A 14,405-nucleotide genomic window follows, 5' to 3' on the forward strand; every position below is an offset into this window, starting at 1 on the left:
GTAAAGCAGTGTTTTGAGGTCACGCTCCCGCCCACACCCACACTACGCAATAACATTCAGGGGTACACCAACCTCAATAGTGCCTACCGTAATTCTTTTGTCCATAAACCACGAAGAATTGTGTAATAATAAATAAGCCGAAAAATATACACTCAAGCTAGATCTTACCCATTTCTTCACCGAGACAAAATGGGTCCTTAAATACTACAGTAGTAACTAAAAACGTATTATATTATCTAAAATAATTTATAATTATCCATAAACTAACACATAACGAATTCCTAACATTAACACGCCCAACTGGCACTATCGGCTGCGCATCTCTTTACAAAATATACTTGATTACTTGGTGATGTTATACACGGAAATGCTTAATTTGATTTTTGTGAGCTATTTTCTATGATTAAAGCAAATAAAGCCTCGTAAAAGCCTATAATATGATGTCGACAGCCACGGGGGGCAGACCAGATGTAAACACTGGTCGGGGCGCTGCGTGCAGACCTCCTCGCGCCCCTCCTTCCTTTTTTTTTCTTTTTTTTCCTTTTCGCCGAGAGCCACGTGCCCCATCGTCGTGTATTCCGTGCCGTGGTCGTGCCGGCGTGTACATAGGTCGTGCTAGTCGTGTGGAGATGGTGCCGGGGGAGGGGGAGTGCACCTGTTGCTGAGGGTCGTGTCCCCGCCTGACGAAGGGAAGATGGAGCCGCAGGAGGACGAGAACATCTCCCTCCTGCTCACCATGGGCTTCCCTGACGTGCGGGCCATCAAGAGGGCCCTCAAGCTGAGCAATGGCGACGTGAACGAGGCGGTGACCTTCCTGACGGAGCAGCCCCTCACCTCCTACAGCACCGTGGATGACCTCAGGGATGTCGAGATGGATGACCCCGCCCTGCGCCCGCCCTCCTATGACCAGGTGGGTGTCCTGCCCGTCACTGTCTGCCGGCCATATGTTGTCTGGGGCTTGTCATAGTGGATATAGATATTCTTATCTTTGTTTGGTAATATTGCAGAAGTACAGCCATTCCACTGTGCTGTATAAAGTATTTTGTGCACATATCACCAGGTGGGTTGTCTTGCTGGACATATATTGTCCAGAGCTTGTCATTGGCAAGGATTTCAGGAAGCTGTGGATATTCCTAGATTTTTTGGTGTTATTTTGAAAGTGCATTCATTCCACTGTGCTATGTAAAGTAATTTGTACACATGTTTAATGCTGAGATTATTCTCTCTTTTCTACTACTCCTGTTCCCACACGGGTAATTGTTGAGATTCACTACGCGCCTCCATAATACGATATTACGGCTCCAAATTATATTTAAGGGACGAAATACAGTTTTTCCGCCTTCATGTTATGGTTAAGGGACATGTATTTCGTCCCTTAAGTATAATATGGTGGCGTAATATCGTATATCGGAGGTGCGTAGTGAATCTCCACAATTACCCCCACATGTCCTCTTTCGTGTATCAAAACACACGAAAAATTAATCAAGACAAGGAGAGGGTTTTGCCGGGTGCACGGGATTGAACCCGCGACCAGCATGACGGGAGAGCCACTACTTTACCAGTCGGCCAAAGAGGTACCCCACTCGCTGAGTGGTTTATGGGAGGCTTGCCCATCAGGCCTAGTCGCCGCACTACATGGCTTTCCCCCCAATGTAGATTAATTTCTGTGTGTTGAGACCTTAGACAGTGACCCTATCAGTGCAATACTCCACAATGTCCCTTTGAGACATACCTCCAATATTCCTTTTTTCTATGAACCTCGGAGAGCATGGGCCATCACTCTACCTGTTACCCACTCGGGGAGACTCGACGGGATTGCAGGAGAGGACGCCCACCGCTATGCCACCAATTTAATGCTGAGATTTTTCTCTTTTCTACTACTCCCGGTCCCACATGTCCTCTGCGTGTATCGAAACACACGAGAAATTAATCAAGACAAGGAGAGTGTTTTGCTGGCTGCCCGGGATTGAACCTGTGACCAGTGTGATAGGAGAGCCACTAGCTACTTTACCTGTCGGACAAAGAGGTAACCCGCTCGCTGAGTGGGTTATGGGAGGCTTGTCCATCAGGCCTAGTCGCCGCACTACATATGAATGGGTGCTCTCTTGCTCTTGTTGTCCTTGGTCTTGGTCTTGGTTTGGGAGGTAGTTGACCCTTTCAGTCCCAACTATAGCCTTTGTAATGGCTTACTCCCTCAGGGCTGGCACCCTGAAAATCCAAAAGAATACAGTCTTAGTAGAAAGAGCCCGTAGAGGCACGGACAGGGACATCTACAGGAATCCACCCTGTCCAGTGCACACTGCTCAGGCTCTCTCCAGGAATTTCTTTACCCCCTCTACTGTTCTTCTGGTCCCTGTCTGCAGTGTACTCAGACCTAGTTAGTAGAATAGGGGAATTCTATCACTCTTTCTACATTCCCCTCCAGTATCCTATTCCATACTTCTGTTCCTAATTCCTGTGTTATTGTTTCTACCATACTCTGCCTATCCCTATCATACCTAGGACACTAGTAGCATACCTATGTTCTACGGTCTCGTCGACCCCCCCTTCACACATTGCTATAGAATACCTTGCTTCCCACATTGGCCCACCTATATGTCTTACTATTTACCTCTAATGATTTGGTCCTGGCCTTGAAGAACAGCACACACCCCAGGCTACCAATGTAGAAAGCTTCACACTTGGGTTTGGCTTTCAATTTGTACCATTCTAGAGAACTCTTTGCCCCCACCCTCTGGCTCAAGTCTACCCTGCCCCTCTACTGAACTTTGTCATTCACTCTACGCTTCACTTCCTTCTCCTCCCTCCCTAGCATCATCTCAGAGAGTGTGAAGCCCTCCAGCCCACATCTCTTATCCCAGCATATGCTAGACTTGTTCCACTTCGTCACCTGCCCCACCCACTGGTTTGCCCCAGAAATTCTATTATTTTGGTCCTATCAGTCCCATTCTCATCGACTATGATCCCTAGGTACTTGTATGAACTCGTCCGGCCCATATTCATCTCCTAGCGCCCAGGTCCTTCCCTCGTCCATAGCTTCAGCATTTACTACTACTATGTGACTCTTCTCACTACTGAACTTCATATCAAAGTCCCTCCCATATTGTGCTACTTCATCCAACATTTTTTGCAGTTTCCCACTATCCTCACTCATGATCACAATGTCATCTGCATATAGGAGACACCCTAACCGTTCACTCCCCACCCTTATCCCATACCCCGATGTCCTCAATCTCTCTGCCAGCTCTGTGTACAGCCCTGCCTACTGCTATGTGCTAGCCATATGTTGTCCAGAGCATGTCATTGATGAGGACTTAAAGATGCTGGAGATATTCCAACATTATTGGTATAATTCCAAAAGTAGCTACAGTTGTCTCGCTGTTTTATATAGTGTACTTGCTAATATGGAAATAAAGGTAGCCATCTACCATGTGGTTAATACTGACATTGTGTTGTATTATGTAACTGCAGTTCAGTAACTAAAGCTGGTGTCACACTGAGGCCTTTTCCTCTAACCGTGTTGGTGGGAGGGTCAACCAGCAACTCCAACATTTTTGCGTGTGCATTACACACGACCAAGTCGGTTGCTCTCATCCACTACATAAACAAACCGGTTTAGTCACCCTGTATCCACATGGTGCCTTTTGCAAAAGTAAGGGCTGTTGTGGCTTGTGCTACAGTTAATCAAATTATGAACTCGCAATTTTTTTTCTTCCAGCAAGGGAGACAGCTCAAGGGCAATAAAACAAAATAAGAGGCCAAAAGAGAGGTCAGTAAATTCGAGAGAAGAGGTGTCTTGACACTCCTCTCTGAAGTTAAATGTGTACAATCACGGCTTCAAAGATGGAAGGACAGGAGTGTTTACCCAAACCTCATCAGAGAACTCTCCTGTGAAGACTGGGATTCCTTCTTTAATTTTCATTGAATGGAGAAAGAAGAGTTTTTTGAACGAGTGGAAATGGTAGCCCCGCTCATATTCAAGAAAGGCACCAGAACGAGTGAAAAGCAGCAGCACTCATGGACCATTCACTTTATTTATTTATTTATTTATTTATTTTTTTTTTTTGGTGAAGCTTTCACTGTGTGGTCCCACTGCACAGAGTGTTCTCTTATCATGTAGACCCCCCTTTCCTGGGGTCGCCAAGCGTTTTCCCTGGGGTCGCCAAAACATCAAACATGGTGTTCTTATATAATAATAACACATATACAACAAAACTGGTGGGGTCGCGGTCATGTCTAGAGGTGCATGATTGGAGTCACCTGAAAAAAAGGTTGGGAACCACTGATGTAGACAAAGCTGCCAATCCACTTGACGATTATCTTGGTTGGCTATATTCCACTACTCCTCAGCCACTACCATCGTCTGTTAGTTTACATATAGCCGTGTGGTTGCTCGTACCCGCAATGATTTTCTGTCTGTACGGACAACCAACAACTCGCTTTCGGTTGGGTGTACGGGCAACCGTGGTTGCTCCTAGCTCCAGCGGTTGGAGGAAAACGCCCAGTGTGACACCGCTTAATATCTTACAAAAAAAGTAAACATCAATATACTGATGTATAAAGCTTATGAGCACAGTCCAGGACATCATATCTTGACAACTGGGGGGTCGTCAGGTTTAGTTAGTATACAATTAGGTGAGGTTATATCAGGTTAGATTTCGTTTTGTGAGATTTGTTAAGTTTGATTGTTTACGATAAATACATGTGATATGCTTCACATGGTGCCATTGCTGTCAGTGGCAGTGGAGATGGCTGAGCTCATCTCCATATTTCCCAATGTACTTTGTACACACACACAACATACAGCCATATTGGTTTGCCATTGCAAATCACTTATTCTTGAGATATTAATTTCTTATGATCTGGGGAGGATCTAATAAGGGATTTATTTCTGTTTATCGCATTTCAGCAGCAGACCACTAGTCAGGTATGGTCAGGTTAGATTTAGTTATGTCCGTTCAGGTCTGGTTAGTTTAGGTTAGATTTGATTTGGTAAGATTTAATTGTTTACAATAAATATGTGATACACTTTATGCTGCGTCATTGGTTGCTGTCACTGGCGGTCTTTAGGTGTACTTCTGGAATTTAAAACTAGTGAGTTGACCTTACTACTACTCTGTGGTATCCATACATTGTCTTGTCTTGTGCTTGGTGCTGACAAGGACTTCAGGAAGCTGTATGTACATGTTCCAATTTTTTTAGTTTTGGTTAAGAATATTTACCACTGCACTTCTGATAATTATTTAGAAAATTAAATATCCATTTATGTTACCAGGTAATTATTGAGATTTACCACATGCCTCTGTCATTACCCCTGCAAAAATAATTTCCATAGTAGATCTCATATATTGATTTAACTTTAGTTTTGCCAGCACTTCATATATATACTCTGTCATCAAGAGGTTATAGAAAATATATATATATATATATATATATATATATATATATATATATATATATATATATATATATATATATATATATATATATATATATATATATATATATATATATATATATATATATATAGAATCTCCACTCCAAAGGACTTAAAACATGTAGTATGTAGTGGGCAGGGTTATGAAGACCAGGGATATTGCAGGATCAAAGCACATAAGGTATAGCACAGATGCTGTCAAGCTGAAATGAAGCAATTCTGTGTTATATTTTGGTGGAAATTCAATAATTGTAAATTAATCTGGGTGTAATGGTGGCCTGATTGGGATTGATTCTGAGGGAGGCTGTAGTCAAGTCTTAGCTTGATCATAAGTATACCATAGAAGCTGCATTTGGTAATGTATTTAGTAGGTTTTTTTGGTCATAGGAAATCATTCCTTATTTTTAGCTGTAGAATATTTTTTCCATTTTTATAATTAACTTTGTTGTTCATTTCATTAAGAAAAGATTACTTATGTTAACGATAATGCATTATTGCCTCAGGCTGGAGGAGAGGATGGGAGCAATATGGAGTTCCCCACCACCAATCTCTATGAGCTGGAGGGCCGAGTATTCACAGACACTTGGTCCATTCCTTACAAGCGGGATGAATCTCTTGGCAAATGTCTGATATCAGCAGCCAAGCTAGCAGAGGAAGGTAAGAAAATCATTACACTTCAGCATTATCATTATATCAAGTACGGTATCATGCAAAACAAATTACCTGCTTTCTAAATTGTCTCAATTTCCTTGGTTTTATATATGACATGATTTTTTCTTTCATTAACAATAAGATTGCTTTGCATCTGTTTCTGTATAATGGCAGACATCTCATCTGTTAACTCCTCACAGGTCTGTGTGACGCTGATGAGTCCTGCCAGCGGTTCATGGAGCGCTGCCTGCCAGAATGTTTCCATAAGTTACTGAACAACGGTGCGGTGAGGCGCTGGGGCCTAGAGATTCAAGAGGGAGTGTTTAACATGCTTGACTTGCTCACCAACCTTGTCATTGTTCGCCTCAAGCATGGGCCAGTGCCGGAGACTCTGCTCAAAAATGTCTATGCTGTGGTAGGTCACAATAGTTACAGTCAGGATGAATCCTGTATGGTGGACTCTTTTTAATACGATTCTTTAAAAAAATGATATATAACACAAAACCTGAATTTTGAAATTCCCCCATTATTTATGCTACCTATTTTGTGATAAATCAAGGGTCTACTGTATCAAAATATTTCAGTTAACAGTAATGTTTTCTACAGAGTATGTGTTTCAGGCTATTGGCTACATATATTTTCTTCCATCATATATATTTACATTTTGTTGAAATTAAGCTTAATCTTGACTGAGTTTATTTGGTGGCTTGTTTGTGACCCTCCAGGCCATGGACTCTGAATGTGAGTGGAATCAGAAGAACAAACACCGGCCGCCGGAGTTCACTGGAGACATCACCTATGCAAAATCTACCTCACAATTTGTAAATATCCTCATCTTTCTTTCTTATTATCATCATACAAAATTACATTAAAAATCCTTCTTAAGCACCCATTTCCCGTATCAGTAACTTAAGACTTCGGTTTTGCATAACACATGTTACTCTTTTATGCTTTTCTGCTCATATGCCATGCTCCTTATTCATGCTATCTAATGTTCAACCTCCTAATCTCACCCCTTCCTGCTCCTGTCTTTTTGATAGAATATGTAACATTTTGGCAATCCTCCAACATTTTTTTAGTAAGGATTATTTGATTTTGTTTTTCACATGTAATCTTTAGAGTTGCTCATTATTTATATTTTGCAGGAATTGTATGGTTGGCTGATGGACCTCATAAATCTGTTTGGGAGTCAGGGCGGCCTAGATCTCGTGGTGGGCCGCTTTACCAGTGGGGAGGAGCTGGATGCTGGACAAATGGCAGCCCTACTTTTCCCCTTGGGCCAGTGTGCCAAGTTCCTGGTGAAGGAGGTGGTGTGTCCCATCCTCATGCCAGGCATCGACAAGGCCCTCCTCTACGTTGCTAACCTGGAGGAAAAGCAGCTCAAGGGACAGGTAAGTCATCTTAATATTTCTCTAACTTTGTCCATATTCCTTGTGGTAATGGAGGACTTAATCGAAGGTTTGTGGATTTAGCTGTATGTTGATGTATGGTCATTTCACTTTCCTATTTTAGCGAGTCTATTTATTTAGGTTTGTGAGTTGGCACCATGCTTTGTTAGAGTTTTCATATTTCTAAACTATTAATATTTATGTAGTTACCCAGCTCTTTGTTTTGGCTTCAGAAGATCAGCTCGTGCTATGACCTCCTGGAGGCTGTGCGGCTGCTGTGTGTGTCCCTGTGGCCCGAGAAGGTTCAGCGCACAAGTGACCTCAGGCTTGATATCATCATTCGTATGCTCAAAACTCCACACTTCTCAGCCCGAATGAATGCCTTGAAGGTCAGAGCTAAGTCATTGGTTGCTACTGGAAAGTCTGAGTAATATTCAGTGTATTTTTGCATACTACTATATTGGCCTTGCATTGAAACTTTTTCATTTTCATAGGAACTTGCAAGACTTATTGAAGACAGTGAAAGAGGCCGAAGTAATGTCATTGACACGGACATTATTCAGGAGTGGATGACAAGCAAGCGAGTTCTGTCTCTTGCTCTTGAAGGTAATTTGTTTTGTACTTCTATTTGATTGGTATGCATTCATAGTGGTTTCCTCATCTGACCAACATAATGAAATATAAAGCGAGTAGAATCCCTTACTGGAATTACTCTAACTTAATTGTTCACTAGAAATCAAACAAGATGGAATGTTTATACTTGACAAGGTATTTATGTTGACTAGATTTACATTTAAGATTTTGAAAGAACATGGTATAATAGCTGATAGAAATAGGCTGGTGGGGATCATGTTGCTCTGTGATGTCCTCAGGTAGTAGTGACGATGCCAGTGGTAGTTTAGCTGCCAAATATCCTGTGGCGGTGTGGTGCTGATAGCAATTGACATCATAGCTGTATGTGATGGCGTTCCATGGCAGCATTGGCGGTGTGGTGCTGTTAATGTTGGAGCTGTATGGTAACTCCCTCCTCCCCTCCTGCAGGTAACATAGACCAGGTGCAGTACACAGACCGCATGAAGGAGCTGGTGGAGTTCATGGGCCCCAAGCTGCAGCAGGAGGAGTTAACACGCATCTGGCATATGGCAGACAAGGCCAGTCCTCACGTGATTGACAACATCCACCGCATCATGGCAGCAGCAGCAACGCGCTTCAACCCGCAACAGTTTGACCATCTGTTAAGCCTCGTTAGAAAGGTGAGTGATTCTGCTGTTTCCTGAATGGTGATAGTGACATTAACTTTATTTCCTGAAGGGCAGATTAGGGTCTCCTCTTACCAAGTGCCTCACCTGTGTCTGTTGTATAAGGCATTTTCTTTTTCATATCTAACATCAGCATCCAAAACTGACACTCTATATATGTGGGTTTCATATATCTTGTTTTCAGAGTTGGGACAATGGTAATGATCGTCTTCGGGAGAAACTTCTCTCGTTCATTGGGAAGATTGGCCAGGACTCGAGACTGGGCCAGACGGCTGTCAAGATGTTGGACGCTCTGTGGGAGTTGGCGCGGGTGCCGGCCCTGCCTCCCAAGCTGGTGCATCAGGCCATGAATGAACACCTCACCATACTCAACGAATCCGCTACCAGGGACCAGGTGAGGGAAAACTGCCTAACACAGACCTCCAAAATCGTACCACCTACCCAAAATTTATTATTATTAACACAGGCAATTACAAAGGCAAATCTCACAGTCTACAGTCTATAGACCATCGATGGGGCCGGGTTATGGTGTTGAGCTATGCTGTTTGTATTTTCACTGTTCTCATGCCTTCTCATCATGTCAAATTTCATCTTGAGGTAGTCTTTTCCTGGTGAACTTTGCTATATGTTTGCAATCACTCAGAGGAGGGACTCTGGGCAGCATGGTGACAAAATAGATATTGTATGTGTGGTTGAGAGGTATACCATATTGTTTTGGGCAGGGGTGTGGAGTTGCCATATTGTTTTGAGCAGGGGTGTGGAGTTGCCTTATTGTTTTGGGCAGGGGTGTGGAGTTGCCATATTGTTTTGGGCAGGGGTGTGGAGTTGCCATATTGTTTTGGGCAGGGGTGTGGAGTTGCCATATTGTTTTGGGCAGGGGTGTGGAGTTGCCATATTGTTTTGGGCAGGGGTGTGGAGTTGCCATATTGTTTTGGGCAGGGGTGTGGAGTTGGATGTAAAAAATTTAGACTCTGACTATGACTCTGACGCCAGGAAATTTTAACCCGGTAGCTGCAGGGATCATGTTTCTTAAAGGTCCCTCTAAGCGAGAAAAATGAGAAAAAATCATCACTCACGCAAAGCATTTCATAATATATATCAACGTATTTGTGATCAGTTTATACATCATCTATTTTTTGGGGTTTATATCATGGCAAAAATTTGGCCCGTTGCTGGTACTCGGTAAAGCCACAAATTTGGCCCATCGCTGCTACCGGGTTAAAGGCCACTCTAAGCGAGAAAAATGAGAAAAAATCATCACTCACGCAAACCATTTCATAATATATATCAACGTATTTGTGATCAGTTTATGCATCATCTATTATTGGGGGTTTATATCATGGCAAAAATTTGGCCCGTCGCTGGTACACGGTAAAGCCACAAATTTGTCCCATCGCTGGTACTGGGTTAAGGTTGTAACTCAAACTCTGACTCCACCCCTACCCCTCCCCCCTTCTGCAGTAGTGGTAGGCAAATCAAGTCCAGACACACCACACACCACCCAGCCACACAACATCACACCTATCGTTAAGGAGTCAGAGTCGGAGATATTTTTACCGATTCCAACTCTGACTCCGGCCAAAAGTTAGTGACTCTGTGCGACTTCAACTCTGTTTATGACTCCACAACCCTGGTTTTGGATGATAGGGTGGGAGGGATTTCATGTAAAATCCATAGCTTATTTCTTATTGGTGTAAGTGATTAATCAACCCATGACATTTTTCAGCTTCGTAAGACTTATATTGTCCGATGCGTCGAAGATATCAAGAGGAGCCCAGCAGTTTATCTCCCACTTAAGCAGCTACACTACTTGGCTCAATCCATTACCAAAGGAGGAGCATCATATTTCAAGACAGAGAAGGTAAGTGTCAAAGAGTCACATTAAGCCTGTTAGCATATGTAGAGCCAAGATAGTTTTGTGAGTGGCCTTGGTTTAGAAACGCTAAGTTTTATGAGGTCCGTGAAGGAAAGCTAAGAGGCTGATTTATAATTCTGAAGTACATGGATACATTGCTGTCAGAAAAGATTTTGCTACATTCCCTCAGATCATATGAGGAGAAGAAGGGGTGTAGGGGACAGAGCCATTTTTTCTAGTTTGCACTGGAAAAGGCTACACAGACTACGCATCCCAGGAGGAAATATATATATATATATATATATATATATATATATATATATATATATATATATATATATATATATATATATATATATATATATATATATATATATATATATATATATATATATATATATATATATATATATATATATATATATATATATATAAGTTGCAAGGGAAAAATGACCCTCGGTACACCAAACATGAGGTTGTTTTCCCCTGGAAACTTGTTTCTTGTTTTTCCTGGTCTGTGTAGACTAGACCCAGTGCAAACTAGAAAGAAATGGCTCTGTCCCTTACACCCATTCTCCTCTGGATGTCTCGTATGTGTTGTGTCTCATCCTACCTGAAACAGAAAATAGAAAATGATGAATGTGCTAACCAAATATGATGTCTTGATAATCCCATTGCAGGCAACCCTTTCTGAGCTGAATCGAAGCCATGAGATCGTCAAGCTGATTACTACAAGCCTGGCCAAGTGTCATGCCTTGGCCGTGTCCACCTGCGGCAATAACCAGCCGCCACCGGACACCCTCATTGATGGCAAATATACTCATGACCATGTGAGTTTTTACTATTTAACTCAAGGTTCTTCCTGATGACTTGCATTTGTGTCACCAGAAATCCAGAAATAGCTACATAACATCTTTCTAATCATAAACATTACTCTGTGTATTAATCTGGAAACTTCTTATTTCAGTATTTGAAAGTCCATCTAGAGTTTCTTCAGTTCCTGCTGAAAGAAGGGGACATCTATCTGGCATGGCCGCGGTGTAAAGACATTTGGGATTCGCTGGTCGCTAATCCTAAGGCATCAGGTTATGATAAAGAGGTAGGAAAGGTTCTAGGTTTAACTATGGTCATAATGGGTTATATGAAGCAATAGTGACCTCACCACCAGTCCTATCTCAGTATGGGAATGGGTTGTTCTGAGGAATATTAGGTTATTACATCTTTCATAATATATTCCTAGTAACATGGCTACATATCATCCATCTGCACCACACATGACTGGCTCTCTTTATTTGGTATCAATTTGGTTTTCATTTTTAGTGACCTGCTTTGACACAAATAAATAACAAAGAGCCTTAACCCTTTCCATCCGTGATGCAGACGTTGGTGTCACAGTATGGAAAGGGTTAAGAGGAAATGGAAGAGGATTAATCCTCTTCTAAACCTCTCAATCCTCCTCCAAATTCCTCTTAATCCTCTTCCATTTCCTCTTAAGAGGAAATGGAAGAGGATAAAGAGGCTTAGAAGAGGACTAACGGTGATGCTGTCGGCGTCGCCGGAGTGAAGGGGTTAAGGTATCTGTTTCACTGAAATTTTTATTTTTTTTATTTTTAGGCCAATTTTTATTATTTAATTATATGTTAATTGGGATTGTTCCGAGATGAGTCTGTGCAATTTTCAGCGAAATTCAAAGAATAGTTTTTCAGTTTTTACATTTATTTGCAGTTTTTCCACCCTTAAAAAAAATCGAAACTAGTCATAAAGTTTTTATCCAATTTACATGATTTTCTAACGCTGTATACAACATTGTATTGCTTGCATTTGGAAGCCAGTTTTTTTTTTATAAGATATATATATATATATATATATATATATATATATATATATATATATATATATATATATATATATATATATATATATATATATATATATATATATGAGAGTCAGGAAAAAAATAACATTTTTTTCCCCCCAAAAAATCCGTCAAAGAATTTCATAACTAAAGTTCGAAGATATATAGAGCAAAAATTAAGCCCAGAAATTTACATCTTTTTATGCTCTTTCTTTTGGTGAAAAGACTTTTTAGATATGTTCAGAACTTTTGAAGTTATTTCGCATTATGTGCAAGCAACTTTAGAATCAAGAAAAAGCCACTTTTCTAAATCATGATCTATATCTCTTTGTATGAATGGTGCTGGAGGCTGGATAGGTCTGAGAGTTTTCTGCATAAAGTATTACTCCCTGGTATCCGGTCCCCTTCTTTTACAAGGATATTATCCATTCTTGATGGGGGTACCAGGAGGTGCCAGCTCCCCCTCAGCACCATGCCCAGATGTTGTAGTGGCTGGAGAGGTTCCTTGAGTGTCTAGCTGCCTCCTCCTGGCTGCTATAGTGCATTCTCTCCCCTTCTGGGCCTTCTTAGAAGGTCGTGGCATGTTTTCAAGCACGAAAACTTGAAGATTTCTGCAGGGAAATGCTGTATACCCACGCATGACAAAGGCGGGTTGATAGCTGAGACGTGTGAGGAAGCAGAGAGCACCCCACGGCTCTGACTCACGATTCAGAGTTGCCAGCTAGGAATGAGCGAGTGATGTAGAAAAAAATTTGATAATGGAAAAAAAAAATTGGTGATTTTTCTGCTAAGAGTACCATGTGCATGAGAGCTCAGACCTCCGAGATGTGTTGGCGAGGTAAATACGGGTAATAAAACATTTTTTCCGACCCAATTTATCTACATACAGATATGATAGTATACCATTAAAAATGCCGTGCTTTCTATATTTCTATGGAATTTTTTTTGCAGAAAACTATTTTTTTGAGGGAAACCCTTGAAACGGATACCTTACCCATACATCTTTCTTCATTAAACATCACCAACCCTCACCACTCTTCCTTAGTCACAGCACTGCTCTTACCAGCAATACCCGTTTCTCCACCTTAAATATAAACATGCATAGATGTAGTCGTCCAGTTCTGCAATCCATCACAACAAGTTTATAATTAAATACTTCTCATCAGACACAAGCAAGCATCCCACTCTGCGTAGTCATGGTACTGCTTTACTTATCAGCAATACCCAAATCCCTACCTTAAATATAAACATGCATAGATATAATAGGCCAGTTCTGCAATCCAACACAAGTTTATAAGCTCCCAAACCAAAGACTATGAAAATTTCTTTGTATAGTGTTTGATGTTGATACTGAAGCTTTTGAATTTGAGGGAACTGTACAGGACAACTCTTTGGTGATGGATGGTGAGGAGAAAACCCGAGCTTTAATGAAAGTACTGTTTGGTTTGTATGCTTACAGTGGCACCTTATAGGACTGTTGAAGTGGTCTATCAAGTGCAGTATTTTCCGCCTCACACTTAACCCACCACTCCACCAGCAGCACAACACCTCTGCCACACTCTGTCCTTTTTCTCTAACATATCAGACTCCCACTACAACTATTTTCCAAGGCCACAAAGAATAACCATGTTTTCATGGGTGTTCTTCCTGTTCAAGCTGCAAAAGCCATGTAAAACTATCACTTATCATCACTAAACAGTCCATGAAAGTCCCAGCAGTTTCTATGAGAGGGTGTTCAAACAGGCTAAGTGAGGTGTCGATACGTTTAGAAGTATGGGGCTGTATTACAAGACATTTCGCCGCCAAAGAACACATATTTGACAAGGCTTTCGTGGGAGTTGTGGGCATTTCCAGGAGTAGTTTTATGACCCTGGTGGTAGTGTGACCCTTCTTCTGTACTGTGAACCTCAAGAAACACCCATTTGAACCCGACTGACCCCCTCTTTGACCTTTAGAAATA

General features: G+C 41.6%; 1 protein-coding gene across 2 annotated transcripts in view; it reads left to right on the forward strand.

Annotated features, from left to right (window-relative positions):
• Window positions 1-457: 457 nt before the first annotated feature.
• The window catches only part of LOC126981570 (ubiquitin carboxyl-terminal hydrolase 24-like), a 41,067-nt gene continuing 27,119 nt past the window's right edge, over window positions 458-14,405 (forward strand). Inside the window, exons 1-12 of one of the 2 annotated variants that reach the window (XM_050832970.1) lie at window positions 458-910; window positions 5,941-6,094; window positions 6,289-6,503; window positions 6,814-6,909; window positions 7,234-7,479; window positions 7,710-7,865; window positions 7,971-8,082; window positions 8,518-8,729; window positions 8,920-9,129; window positions 10,462-10,596; window positions 11,271-11,420; window positions 11,558-11,689. In XM_050832970.1, coding sequence (XP_050688927.1) covers window positions 695-910; window positions 5,941-6,094; window positions 6,289-6,503; window positions 6,814-6,909; window positions 7,234-7,479; window positions 7,710-7,865; window positions 7,971-8,082; window positions 8,518-8,729; window positions 8,920-9,129; window positions 10,462-10,596; window positions 11,271-11,420; window positions 11,558-11,689 — 2,034 coding nt within the window. In that variant the 5' untranslated portion in view covers window positions 458-694. The remainder of the gene's footprint in view (window positions 911-5,940; window positions 6,095-6,288; window positions 6,504-6,813; window positions 6,910-7,233; window positions 7,480-7,709; window positions 7,866-7,970; window positions 8,083-8,517; window positions 8,730-8,919; window positions 9,130-10,461; window positions 10,597-11,270; window positions 11,421-11,557; window positions 11,690-14,405) is intronic. The other variant, XM_050832971.1, reaches the window with a different exon arrangement.

This window comes from Eriocheir sinensis, chromosome 48, assembly GCF_024679095.1.
Source record: "Eriocheir sinensis breed Jianghai 21 chromosome 48, ASM2467909v1, whole genome shotgun sequence".
Classification (NCBI taxonomy): domain Eukaryota; kingdom Metazoa; phylum Arthropoda; class Malacostraca; order Decapoda; family Varunidae; genus Eriocheir; species Eriocheir sinensis.